This window comes from Schistocerca piceifrons, chromosome 1, assembly GCF_021461385.2.
Source record: "Schistocerca piceifrons isolate TAMUIC-IGC-003096 chromosome 1, iqSchPice1.1, whole genome shotgun sequence".
Taxonomy (NCBI): Eukaryota; Metazoa; Arthropoda; class Insecta; order Orthoptera; family Acrididae; genus Schistocerca; species Schistocerca piceifrons.
The window spans coordinates 214,074,265-214,089,004 of NC_060138.1; the positions used below are offsets into that span (position 1 = coordinate 214,074,265).

At 41.9% G+C, this 14,740-nt stretch overlaps 1 protein-coding gene across 1 annotated transcript in view; it reads left to right on the forward strand.

Moving 5' to 3' along the window:
- Positions 1 to 14,468, forward strand: part of LOC124804700 (exonuclease 3'-5' domain-containing protein 2) — a 30,728-nt gene extending 16,260 nt beyond the window's left edge. Inside the window, exons 5-7 of the mRNA XM_047264959.1 lie at positions 2,721 to 2,863; positions 3,043 to 3,233; positions 14,081 to 14,468. Of these exons, the coding sequence (XP_047120915.1) occupies positions 2,721 to 2,863; positions 3,043 to 3,233; positions 14,081 to 14,366 (620 nt within the window). The 3' untranslated portion in view covers positions 14,367 to 14,468. The remainder of the gene's footprint in view (positions 1 to 2,720; positions 2,864 to 3,042; positions 3,234 to 14,080) is intronic.
- Positions 14,469 to 14,740: the final 272 nt, after the last annotated feature.

Consider the following 14,740-nt stretch of genomic DNA (forward strand, 5'->3'; position numbering starts at 1 on the left):
CAACTCTTATAACTGCCATCTGGTTTCTATACAAATTGTAAATAGCCTTTCGCTCCCTATATTTCACCCCTGCCACCTTCAGAATTTGAAAGAGAGTATTCCAGTCAACATTGTCAAAAGCTTTCTCTAAGTCTACAAATGCTAGAAACGTAGGTTTGCCTTTCCTTAATCTAGCTTCTAAGATAAGCCGTAGGGTCAGTATTGCCTCACGTGTTCCAATATTTGTACAGAATCCCAACTGATCTTCCCCAAGGTCGGCTTCTACTAGTTTTTCCATTCTTCTGTAAAGAATTTGCGTTAGTATTTTGCAGCCGTGACTTATTAAACTGATAGTTTGGTAATTTTCACATCTGTCAATGCCTGCTTTCTTTGGGATTGGGATTATTGTATTCTTCTTGAAGTCTGAGGGTATTTCGCCTGTCTCATACATATTGCTCACCAGATGGTAGAGTTTTGTCAGGACTGGCTCTCCCAAGGCCGCCAGTAGTTCTAATGGAATGTTGTCGACTCCTGGGGCCTTGTTTCGACTCAGGTCTTTCAGTGCTCTGTCGAACTCTACACTCAGTATCATATCTCCCATTTCATCTTCATCTACATCCTCTTCCATTTCCATAATATTGTCCTCAAGTATATCACCCTTGTATAGACCCTCTATATACTCCTTCTACCTTTCTGCTTTCCCTTCTTTGGTTAGAACTGGGTTTACATCTGAGCTCTTGATATTCATACAAGTGGTTCTCTTTTCTCCTAAGGTCTCTTTAATTTTCCTGTAGGCAGTATCTATCTTACCCCTAGTGAGATAAGCCTCTACATCCTTACATTTATCCTCTAGCCATCCCTGCTTAGCCATTTTGCACTTCCTGTCGATCTCATTTTTGAGACATTTGTATTCCTTTTTGCCTGCTTCATTTACTGCGTTTTTATATTTTCTCCTTTCATCAATTAAATTCAATATTTCTTCTGTTACCCAAGGATTTCTACTAGCCCTCGTCTTTTTACCTACTTGATTGTCTGCTGCCTTCACTATTTCATCCCTCAAAGCTACCCATTCTTCTTCTACTGTATTTCTTTCCCCCATTCCTGTCATTTGTTCCCTTACGCTCTCCCTGAAACTCCGGTACAACCTCTGGTTTAGTCAGTTTATCCAGGTCCCATCTCCTTAAATTCCCACCATTTTGCAGTTTTAATCTACAGTTCATAACTAATAGATTGTGGTCAGAGTCCACATCTGCCCCTGGAAATGTCTTACAATTTAGAACCTGGTTCCTAAATCTCTGTCTTACCATTATATAATCTATCTGAAATCTGTCAGTATCTCCATGCTTCTTCCATGTATACAACCTTCTTCTATGATTCTTGAACCAAGTGTTAGCTATGATTAAGTTATGCTCTGTGCAAAATTCTACCAGACTGCTTCCTCTTTCATTTCTTACCCCCAATCCATATTCACCTACTACGTTTCCTTCTCTCCCTTTTCCTACTACCGAATTCCAGTCACCCATGACTATTAAATTTTCTTCTCCCTTCACTATCTGAATAATTCCTTTTATTTCATCATACATTTCTTCAATTTCTTCGTCATCTGCAGAGCTAGTTGGCATATGAACTTGTACTACTGTAGTAGGCGTGGGCTTCGTGTCTATCTTGGCCACAATAATGCGTTCACTATGTTGTTTGTAGTAGCTTACCTGCATTCCTATTTTTTTTATTCATTATTAAACCTACTCCTGCATTACCCCTATTTGACTTTGTATTTATAACCCTGTATTCGCCTGACCAAAAGTCTTGATCCTCCTGCCACCGAACTTCACTAATTCCCACTATATCTAACTTTAACCTATCCATTTCCCTTTTTAAATTTTCTAACCTACCTGCCCGATTAAGGGATCTGACATTCCACGCTCCGATCCGTAGAACGCCAGTTTTCTTTCTCCTGATAACGCCGTCCTCTTGAGTAGTCCGCGCCCGGAGATCCGAATGGGGGACTATTTTACCTCCGGAATATTTTACCCAAGAGGACGCCATCATCATTAACCATACAGTAAAGCTGCATCCCCTCGGGAAAAATTACGGCTGTAGGTTCCCCTTGCTTTCAGCCGTTCGCAGTACCAGCACAGCAAGGCCGTTTTGGTTAGTGTTACAAGGCCAGATCAGTCAATCATCCAGACTGTTGCCCCTGCAACTACTGAAAAGGCTGCTGCCCCTCTTCAGGAACCACATGTTTGTCTGGCCTCTCAACAGATACCCCTCCGTTGTGGTTGCACCTACGGTACGGCTATCTGTATTGCTGAGGCACGCAAGCCTCCCCACCAACGGCAAGGTCCATGGTTCATGGGGGGGGGGGGGGGGGAGGTGTACTTTTAGTGATTATGAAACATTGTCTTCACAACATGAACATGTCCATTTTTCTATCTTCAGTACAGCTAATGTTCTGCTGTGGAGACAATGTAAGAAATTATAATTTTATTTACTTTTTACAGTAGGAAAGGCAGTTGATGGATATTTATTTGTTGACAGTTGGAATGTGGACACAAAGGAAAATATATCTACCACATCATGGTCACAGCTGAAACAAGCAGTTGACATCGAATCAACACAAAGTATTTTTTAGAGATATAATCCAGACCACTTCCATATGTTTAATACCATGTACCCAAGTCTTTTGTTTGTTTTTGCAACTAGAATGTATGACCATATTTCATCTGATGTTTTCTTTGCAGCTGTAATGAAAGATCACACATCACATGATGTTTTATTGCTCTGTTGGGAGTGCCATCAACTCAGCAATTGGCATGACTTGTCCCTTAGAACAACACTTGCAAAAAAATGTGATGCCCCAATAGGGACAAAAGAGAACTTGAAGGTAAACACCTATAAGATGTATAAAATTAGCACTATTTTTGAGAGAATAACTATGTACAAGTATCCATATCAAAAGTGGTAAAAACTGTATTTTTGACTTCACTTGTTTATGAATGGGACAGTGCTGAAAGAGAAATCTGAAATGAGTCCAAAAAGTAAAAGATGTCATTTTTTTTATAGACCTATAATATTCCTGGATTGAAAGAAGTTCGTTCTGCAGCAGTAGCTCTGCTAAGAAATGGAGATAAAATTCCGCCAGCACGCAAAGAAGAGATTAAGAAGAAAATTTTAAATTATTTTCAAGAGAGAGGTGAAAATAATGTGGAACTGACTCCAGAAATGTTGGAGGAGGCATCTGTTGTTGAAACTTGGTAACTATATACTTCAGTTATTAATAAGTACTGTGTTCATTGTATATGAGGTGTATTCAAAAAGTAACTAGAATTTCATAACTTAACGTATTGAATTAGTCTGATTTGCATGATTTTTTCATTGTTTTATTGATGAAGATGTCTGGAAACTATGTGTACTGTGTCAGCCATATCAGATGTTTAATCTGTTTCCAGCTGTCAAAAAGGTTAGATTGATGTGGTAGACACGGTGATTACTTATTTTATGTAAATGGATCAGAGAATTTGTGTTAAATGTGCAGCACAATTTTAATAATGTTAAATATTCCTTTTGGTGACTGCTTGGTGTAAAAACGAGGTTTATGAGTTATACAAGCGTTTCAAAGAAGGTTGTGAATATTCTGAAAAGTCACGAGTATCTGGATGCCCCATCACATCATCAGCCAATGAAATCATGAAAATATAAAAGAAATGATTATGAATGATCACCAAATTTAAATTGGATAAGTCTCTGATGATGATGATGAAGTATCAGTGGCCTCATGCCCAATTTTTTTTTTTTTTTTATGCTAATTCTAAAATGTAATTGTTGTATTGGAGGGCAGCATTTAGGGTAAAAATCGTAGAGGGAGACCAAGAGATGAATACACCAAGCAGATTCAGAAGGATGTAGGTTGCAGTAGGTACTGGGAGATGAAGAAGCTCGCACAGGATAGAGTAGCATGGAGAGCTGCATCAAACCAGTCTCAGGACTGAAGACCACAACAACAACAATTTCAAACAAAAACAACGGTGAATGTGAGGTGCTCAGGAGTTGCTAGCTGACTGAAACATGTCAAGATAGATGATGAAACATAAGTTTATAAGTGTGACATCAAAACTAAGGCTCAGGTAACCCAGTGGAAGCATGCTTAGTTTAAAGTTATTTTTTCACTGTCCTGTAATACATTGCACCAGCCACAATTCAGCTCCACTGCGAATACTCTCATTGAACACTGGATGAGTTGGTTGACATGTGATAAGCAGCTGGAACTCTACCTGACTAATATCATATGATTGGCAGCTGCTGCGAATTGGTGAGTTGGGAGAGCTCCTGAGAGTCAATACTATCTTCTCCTGTGGATCCTGCCACCTCTTCTGCAGGAAGTATGAGATGTGTTGTTACTCATCCGTTTTAGTTTGAGTGGCATGTCAATGGTCGATGTAGGCGTCCTGTACAGGGTAGGTGGGGACCGGGGAGGACTCATGGTGTTAAAGCAATCCCACTGACCGACAAGTTCGAGGAGCTGTCTTTCACTGAAACTGAGCCAGTGGGACACACTTCATCAGTTTTGGGGAAATCTGTTTTGTCCTGTGTCTATTGGAGGCAAATGCAGAGGGATAGCAGTCTATTAATCCTCACCAATTTGAATGTATGAGGGAAGTGGCAGCAAGGGACAGGAAAAAGCACAGGGTGCCCTCAGTGTATGTTCCAGGAGGCCTAATTCAACAGGTAGAAGAGGCTGTTCTAGCAGTCAATGAGGGAGCACGCTGCAACCACCTGCAGATTGTGATGCATGTCAGAACAAACAGTGCCTGTCATCTGGGTTCTGAGGTCATGCTTGGGTCACTCCAGTGACTAGCAGAGAAGGTTGAGAAGACTGGCCTTGTGCGCAGATTTTGAAAAAACTCGCAGTTTGCAGCAGGAGTGGAAGGACTGAACCAGAAACTTGAAAGGTTCTGCGACACGCTAGGCTGTGACTTCCTGGACTTGCACTGTAGGTTGAGAACTGTAGGGTTCTAAATTGGTCAGATGTGCACTACACACCAGAGACTGCTACCCAGGTACCTGACAGTGTGTGGAGTGCACACAAGGTTTTTTCTTTAGATAAGGCAGCTCTCCATCCATTCCAGTGCAACGGCAATGTCCCTGGTTCCACTAATATTTACAGTTTTTCCTTCCACACATTTCATAGATCCTTTAGACACAACTATCGAGGCACCTAGAAGTATTTTTATGTACTTGCTGAACCTACTGGGAGGGGGAGGAGGAGGAAGGTCCATCAAACCACAAAACATTTGAGCAGCCTTTTTTCCTTTTCCTATTGCACGCATTGCATACACTAACTTCAAATTCACGTCATATGAATTATGCACAATGTTCGAAGTCATTTTCGAGATAGATTCATTGCAGGATCTACACAGAACAACTAATTATGATGCTAAACCCTTCCTGCTACTTTGTTGTTCAGTTATTTCCAGATAGCCTACATCACTTTGTTTACATTTTGCCACTTCTTTTATCAAAGATGATGCCCACATCAACAACAACAACAAATCCACTACAAACAGTGTCAACATTAACACAAAAATTTGAATCACCAGGAGGCGTGCCATGTGGGAGTTTCTTCCCTGAAGAACCGATACGTGGGTTACTTTCAACAGGGTAGCTTGCTTTGTTCGTGAACTGGTTATCGTGGAATATCCTTTTATTAAATATCTTGATGCGTGGCATAGTTCGTATTTATTGCACACTAAAGGATATGTACTTCCACAAATATATGTAGCACTAGGGCAACAAAGATTCAATAACATGTGAACAAACTGCTTCAGCAAAACAAACCTAAATACTAGCAAAGATAATCATTTATAGACACTAGAAGGCCGCACTGTTACCAACATATACTATGTATCATAAGTATTATCGCTGGAAACAGAAAGTTAACAGTCCTTTTCTAAATAATACTGGTCTCTGTAACAGAAATAAAGGGGTGTGGCAGCATAACTAAAATTTGGTGTGTGTGTGTGTGTGTGTGTGTGTGTGTGTGTGTGTGTGTTTATATACACTCCTGGAAATTGAAATAAGAACACCGTGAATTCATTGTCCCAGGAAGGGGAAACTTTATTGACACATTCCTGGGGTCAGATACATCACATGATCACACTGACAGAACCACAGGCACATAGACACAGGCAACAGAGCATGCACAATGTCGGCACTAGTACAGTGTATATCCACCTTTCGCAGCAATGCAGGCTGCTATTCTCCCATGGAGACGATCGTAGAGATGCTGGATGTAGTCCTGTGGAACGGCTTGCCATGCCATTTCCACCTGGCGCCTCAGTTGGACCAGCGTTCGTGCTGGACGTGCAGACCGCGTGAGACGACGCTTCATCCAGTCCCAAACATGCTCAATGGGGGACAGATCCGGAGATCTTGCTGGCCAGGGTAGTTGACTTACACCTTCTAGAGCACGTTGGGTGGCACGGGATACATGCGGACGTGCACTGTCCTGTTGGAACAGCAAGTTCCCTTGCCGGTCTAGGAATGGTAGAACGATGGGTTCGATGACGGTTTGGATGTACCGTGCACTATTCAGTGTCCCCTCGACGATCACCAGTGGTGTACGGCCAGTGTAGGAGATCGCTCCCCACACCATGATGCCGGGTGTTGGCCCTGTGTGCCTTGGTCGTATGCAGTCCTGATTGTGGCGCTCACCTGCACGGCGCCAAACACGCATACGACCATCATTGGCACTAAGGCAGAAGCGACTCTCATCGCTGAAGACGACACGTCTCCATTCGTCCCTCCATTCACGCCTGTCGCGACACCACTGGAGGCGGGCTGCACGATGTTGGGGCGTGAGCGGAAGACGGCCTAACGGTGTGCGGGACCGTAGCCCAGCTTCATGGAGACGGTTGCGAATGGTCCTCGCCGATACCCCAGGAGCAACAGTGTCCCTAATTTGCTGGGAAGTGGCGGTGCGGTCCCCTACGGCACTGCGTAGGATCCTACGGTCTTGGCGTGCATCCGTGCGTCGCTGCGGTCCGGTCCCAGATCAACGGGCACGTGCACCTTCCGCCGACCACTGGCGACAACATCGATGTACTGTGGAGACCTCACGCCCCACGTGTTGAGCAATTCGGCGGTACGTCCACCCGGCCTCCCGCATGCCCACTATACGCCCTCGCTCAAAGTCCGTCAACTGCACATACGGTTCACGTCCACGCTGTCGCGGCATGCTACCAGTGTTAAAGACTGCGATGGAGCTCCGCATGCTACGGCAAACTGGCTGACACTGACGGCGGCGGTGCACAAATGCTGCGCAGCTAGCGCCATTCGACGGCCAACACCGCGGTTCCTGGTGTGTCCGCTGTGCCGTGCGTGTGATCATTGCTTGTACAGCCCTCTCGCAGTGTCCGGAGCAAGTATGGTGGGTCTGACACACCGGTGTCAATGTGTTCTTTTTTCCATTTCCAGGAGTGTATATAAGATGTTGTTGAATGACAAGTGATGTACGAGGGGCGGCAACTTGAAATTAGCGGAGGTTGAGGCCTGGTAGGTAATGGGAAGAGAGGATATATTGAAGGGCAAGTTCCCATCTCCGGAGTTCTGATAGGTTGGTGTCAGTGGGAAGTATCCAGATAACCCGGACGGTGTAACACTGTGCCAAGATGTGCTGGCTGTGCACCAAGGCATGTTTAGCCACAGGGTGATCCTCATTACCAACAAACACTGTCTGCCTGTGTCCGTTCATGCGAATGGACAGTTTGTTGCTTGTCATTCCCACATAGAAGGCTTCAGCAACCAGCAACAAACTGTCCATTCGCATGAACGGACACAGGCAGACAGTGTTTGTTGGTAATGAGGATCACCCTGTGGCTAAACATGCCTTGGTGCACGGCCAGCACATCTTGGCACAATGTTACACCGTCCGGGTTATCTGGATACTTCCCACTGACACCAACCTATCAGAACTCCGGAGATGGGAACTTGCCCTTCAATATATTCTCTCTACCCGTTACCCACCAGACCTCAACCTTCGCTAATTTCAAGTTGCCGCCCCTCGTACATCACTTGTCATTCAACAACATCTTTGCCTCTGGACTTCCGTCTCGACTGACATCTCTGCCCATCCTCTTTGTCTTTACATATGTCTGCCTGTGTCTGTATATGTGCGGATGGATGTGTGTGTGTGTGTGTGTGTGTGTGTGTGTGTGTGTGTGTGTGTGTGCGCGCGCGCGCGCGCTACTGTATACCTGTCCTTTTTTCCCCCTAAGGTAAGTCTTTCCACTCCCGGGATTGGAATGACTCCTTACCCTCTCCCCTAAAACCCACATCCTTTCGTCTTTCCCTCTCCTTCCCTCTTTCCTGATGAAGCAACCGTGGGTTGCGAAAGTGTGAAATTTGTGTGTGTGTTTGTGTGTTTTTTGTCTCTATCAACATACCAACACATTCGTTTGGTAAGTTACAGCATCTTTGTTTTTAGATATATTTTTCGCACGTGGAATGTTTCCCTGTTATATCAGTGTAATCAGGATAGACTATAGAATTTAATAAAGTCATAAAAATTTTTTTGATTTCTCCACCATTTATAAGTACCCTGTACCCTTAAGACTACCGAAATAGAGATTGAAGCTGCTGCATCATGGGAGATTATTTGGGCAGGTCTCAGTATCAGGGGTGGGCATAAAATTGTAATAGGGTCCTTTCCACCAGCAGAGTGTATAAGCACTGGGAAATCTGGGAAAACCCAGGAATTTTTTCATCTGGAAGAAAACTGGGAAAAGCCCAGGAATTTTTTAGAATTCTGGGAATTTTTCATTGCTTTAGTTTTGAGTTTAAATTTTGCAATTTTGACTGTTAAGAACTGACATGCTAACAAATAATTCTACTTTAGTTTGATACTGCAGAATAATAGTGAAGCAATAAAACAGAAATATGAGAAAAACACAAACATAAAACTTAAGTTGCAAAGAAAATGTGCCATTTACAGCAACAAAACACAGTGTACACGCAAGAGTCTGCCAACAGCAAAATGTGTCTAAGGCTTTAGGATGAAGACTATGCAATACTTCGTAACAACAGACTGCTTTCGAAGAGCATGGCGTCACAACTGTTTAAATTATGTTCATTTTAGCAGTTGCCAGCAGGCTCAAGCACGTAGCTGAAATCGCGCATGAGCAGTGGCTTCTCCTGATTCTCACCTACTTGATGTATGGCTGTTAGATGTATAAGTAATAGCTGCAAGCAGCCAGATGCTATCTGAAAAAAATTTTCTGGTGCACCCATGCTGCCAGATTCACGCATGTGCAGGGCAGTCAGAGTTGTAATGGGGAGTAGTCTCCATGTGACATTGTCATCACGTCAGTGGTTTTCCCTCAGAATCTGGTGGTTTTTATACATGTCTTGTGTGCAGTTTTTGCACCTAATGGCTAGTGGAAATTGTGGAGGATTTGAAAAATATCTGAGTGGTATTACATTAAAATTATTTTTAAACGTCACTTGATCTATTCAGTATACAGGAAATAGTTTTATTTGCTAACATTTAGCAGCTCTTAAATGTTTATCATATAAACATTTTTAATACATGGATTATGTTCTCTTTCCCGTATTGTTATGTGCTCTAGTATTAATGAATCTGCGACTGCATGCATAGTGCATACCTGTAGTGGCAGTGATAATGTGGTGTTTTTTATGTCAGTGGATATTGTTTTAGTGCTGAATATCAGTCAAGTAAAGGCGCAGTACAACAGGAAATTTCATGCTGAATGGCTACGCAGCAGTAAATTTGCTGACTGGCTAGATTGAATTCAAGGCAATGGCACACGAGCATATTGTAAATTTTGTTGTAGTATTTGGTTAGCATGTTATGCCCGACATGTTAAGCCACAAAGATCTAACAAACACCACCCGAACAGGCCTTGAAAGCCCGACACTGTATCATCCTCATCCCTTAGGCATCACTGATGCGGATACGGAGGGGCATGTGATCAGCACACCACTCTCCCAACAATTGTCTGTTTGCATGATCAGCACTACCACTTCTTAATCAAGTAGCTCCTCAGTTGGTCTCAAAGGAGCTGAGTGCAACATGCTTGCCAACAGCACTTGACAGACACGGTAGGTGACCCATCCAAGGTCGATAGCACTTGACTTTGGTGATTTGATGGAGACAGTGTTACCACTGTGGCAAGGCTGTTAGTATATTAAGCTTCAGTGACACACACACACACACACACACAGAGAGAGAGAGAGAGAGTGCTAGAGCTGCAGTACCATTTTCTAGTGTGAGACAGAACTACCTTTCAAAAATGTGAAAGAATCTTTAGAAGGGAGTTAAGCCGAAGGTTCCCTTGCATTATTTGTTTCCAGCCCTTGTGGGATCACGTCAGGTTATCACTAAAGTGATTTGTGCAAAAGTAAATTCACAGACAGTGATATTGACAGAAAACTTCATCTACATAGAGCAATGTGTAGGGGAGCTATGAAACATGTACTAAAGTCTTGAAACTTCCTGGCAGATTAAAACTGTGTGCCGGCCGAGACTCGAACTCGGGACCTTTGCCTCCGCGGGCAAGTGCTCTACCAATTGAGCTACCCAAGCACGACTCACGCCCCGTCCTCACAGCTTTACTTCTGCCAGTGCCTGGTCTCCTACCTTCCAAACTTTACAGAAGCTCTCCTGCCAGGAAGTTTCATATCAGCGCACACTCTGCTGCAGAGTGAAAATCTCATTCTGGAAACATCCCGAAGGCTGTGGCTAAGCCATGTCTCCACAATATCCTTTATTTCAGGAGTGCTAGTTCTGCAAGGTTCGCAGGAGAGCTTCTGTAAAGTTTGGAAGGTAGGAGACGAGGTACTGGCGGAAGTAAAGCTGTGAGGACGGGGTGTGAGTCGTGCTTGGGTAGCTCAGTTGGTAGAGCACTTGCCCGCGAAAGGCAAAGGTCCCGAGTTCAAGTCTCGATCCGGCACACAGTTTTAATCTGCCAGGAAGTTTCATATCAGTGCACACTCTGCTGCAGAGTGAAAATCTCATTCTGGAAACATCCCCAAGGCTGTGGCTAAGCCATGTCTCCGCAATATCCTTTCTTTCAGGAGTGCTAGTTCTGCAAGGTTCGCAGGAGAGCTTCTGTAAAGTTTGGAAGGTAGGAGACGTGGTACTGGCAGAAGTAAAGCTCTGAGGACGGGGTGTGAGTTGTGCTTGGGTAGCTCAGTTGGTAGAGCACTTGCCCGCAAAAGGCAAATGTCCCAAGTTCAAGTCTCGGTCCGGCACACAGTTTTAATCTGCCAGGAAGTTTCATATCAGCGCACACTCCGATGCAGAGTGAAAATCTCATTATGTACTAATGTCTTGCTTTGTGGAAATTTGTGTCAAGATATTGGTGACAGCATGTACAGCATTCGAACTGATGAATTAACAGACATTAGTGTGACAAAATGTTTAGGAATAATAGTAATACATTACAAGGCTGCAACCAATACAATCATTTTAACATTTTTTCTTAAATTAGGTGACCTTGAGCATTGTAATGCACAGTCTATTGTAACAGCAATTAGAGAGATGCTTGAAGAATTAAAATTACATCTAAAGAAAGCTGCAGGGTATAGGCATACACAATGTGAATGTAATGGTTGGTGTTATCAATGGTGTCCATTAAATTAAAAAAAAAAAACATTCTGCTTTTGATTCTTATGAAATATGTACGGCTAGTGTTACTGTGGTTGAAGGGGAATGAGTTTTTAGTCAGATGAACATTATTAAAATTAAAGTTAGAAATGGAGTGAAATCCGACTTAATGAATTCGAGCAGGAATGAGAAGGAAGAAACAATGTTGCCACAGTTATGAACTGCCAAAAGAAGTGATAAGGCAAATTGGAACTGTTACGCCTATAAAGCATTTGAATGTACTTCATCCGCTACTATCTCTGCCTTTGGCGGTGAGCCTTTTGTCGAGAAAGACATTGATGATCCGAGCTGTTATTTTCTCTTACATAACTTCACCGTGATGTATTTCATAATACAATTCTATTTTTAAATGCAAAGAAAAAATTGGATTGTTTCATATTTTTGTTTACTCAATATACTCAGTGCTCAAAAAGATTATTGTCTAATGACTCTGTTAAATGCACCAAAAAAATCTAGTGGTCCCTATTGGTTCGGAATAAGCTTTTTAGTGGTAAATCACATTTCACTGTTGGCAACACTGCCACGTGACCCATGTTTATGTTTCGTAATTTTGCTGTTCTCCCTTCGCTTATAGCGCTCATGTCAGATGAAAACAAAACAAATTTCTTTGGCTGGGAGCTCTCAAATGAATTAAGATACATTCACATAATTATGGAAGACAAAAATGTGTTGTTATCTTATATTGTGGTTAAAATGGGAGCTACCGTAGTTTGAGATTTTGTGTGGGTTCTGACAGGGACCTCATCATGCCCTGGAATCTTGTTTAGTTTCTCAGTGCCTCACTCTGTCAGTAATGCTTTCTGTTGGTGCCCAAGAAAATTGTGTTACACCTCCATAAGAGAAAAAATTAATGTATGGAAATGTATGAGATAAGTATACAATTTGATACTGATGTGTAAATAAAACAATGGAAACTCCACATAGGAATATCAACAATGTGGGAAGAGATAGAGTGCTACTTACTGTAAAGAAGACACATTAAGTTGCAGACAGGCACAATTAAAAGACACTTACACAAAGCCTGCAGCCACAGCCTTCATCAGCTAAAGAGAATCAGGGAAACACACACCATTCTTACACACAAGCAAGCACACCTCATGCACACATGACCACCAACTCCTGCAGCTCAGGCTAGGGCCTGCTTGTGTGCATGAATGGTGTGCTTCTCTTTTGCTGATGAAGGTTGAAGCTTTGTGTAAGTGTCTTTTAATTGTGCCTGTCTGCAATTTAATGTGTCTTTTCCTACAGTGTTAATAAGTAAATAAGTTTAACAAAAGGAGGTACAACAATTAGGTAGGATAAATTTTCCAATAATTCATAATTTGAATCCCTTATTTTTCCCCATAGCTAAAGCATGCTTTGTCCCAATGAAAGGCTCTCTTCCTACAGTACTCGTCTCTCTCTAGTAATTTATGCATCACGTTGGCTTGCAAACTTGCATAGTATTTATCATTTAGAACAAAGCAATGGAACTATAGGAAACACACACACACTCATAGGTGCATAATTTTGGGATATCCTAGACAGCAACAAGCTGTTGCGCATTTCAAACATCAACCTGTAATTGTATTACGTAGTTGTGTAGTAAGTTTATGATTATATATATAATTTGTTGTTGTCTTGGAACATCTCTCAATTACATTGCAATCTGTGTATGTTTGTTTTCATTGCTTTGTTCTAAGGTTAAAAATCTGACCACATTCCAAGCGGAACAGGTCCTATTTAATGTTTTCAGTATTATGATTGTGGCAGTTTTTTGTTCTTCACTTCCATTGCATGAATTGGTCACAGATTTCTCTGTTAACTGAGATATATCTGGGGAAAATATTACTTAATTATTCTGTTGTAACATATTAATTGTCATTCTGTTTAAGAATAGCAATGTTACAAAAAGGATAGATTGTAACACACCATGTAATGGAGATGTTAAGTCGCAGATAGGCACAACAAAAAGAATGTCAAACACTCAAGCTTTCAGCCAGAAAGGCCTTCATTGGAATTAGACCCCCCTCCAACCGCTCACACACACACACACACACACACACACACACACACACACACACACACACACACACACACATGTATGTGGGTTGCATTTGTGCAAGTATGTGTGTATGTTGTGTAATTCCAATGAAGGCCTGTTTGGCCAAAAACTTACGTGTCTGGCAGTCTTTTTGTTGTGCCTATCTGCGACTCAATATGTCTGCTATATGGTGTGTAGCAATCTTTCCTTTTCACGATATTGTCGTTATTCCATCCTGTATTTTCCACTTAACAATGGTTTATTATGCCAAATTATGTAGTAACTTCCTTTTTTAGATTGATGTCATGAATTAAAAAAACTCATTACATTAACACATTTCCATTTGTAGATATACTCTTGCAAATGTTATGGTAATTACATTATATTAATTTCAGTGTACTTAACCAAGACTACCAACCACATGGACAGAAAGTGGTTGAATTTTTTAAGCAAGATGGTATGGGCGGCTTGGTGCAGTTAGAAAGAATGTGGCGAGAACACTTTCTTGAAACAATGCAACCCAAGTACCTACCACCATTGTGGTCTGTGTCACACAATCATCACCGACTAGCCCAGCGAGCTGAACAGAACAGGGTTTTACCTCATGAGTTAGATATTGCTGGTCTTGGACACATTACAATCAAAGATTCACAGAAGAGATGTGAAGATCCAAGTGGTTGACTTTATTTGATGTTTTCACTGAATGCACTAAAGCATTTATTCTGTTAATTATTTGTTTTGTTATTTTGTAAGGAGACAAATATATATATTTATTTTTCCTTCCAGATATTTCCTTAATTTTTTCTGTTATGGTAATGTGATGTTTATTTGACTGTTTACCTCAGACTACATTGTTAAAATTTTGTTTCTGCCTAATGTACAGTTTCTTATGGGTTTGTAAGGGAATGTAATGAGTTTATTATGCCCTTATGAAGAAAAATTGTACAGTGCAGAAGAAATCCTGAGTGGTGAAGAAATGTTCGTAAGTGGGAAATACAGATTGATAGTGAAGTCCATTACCTTCAGTTGTTAGTTCTATATGTTGGAGATCAAAA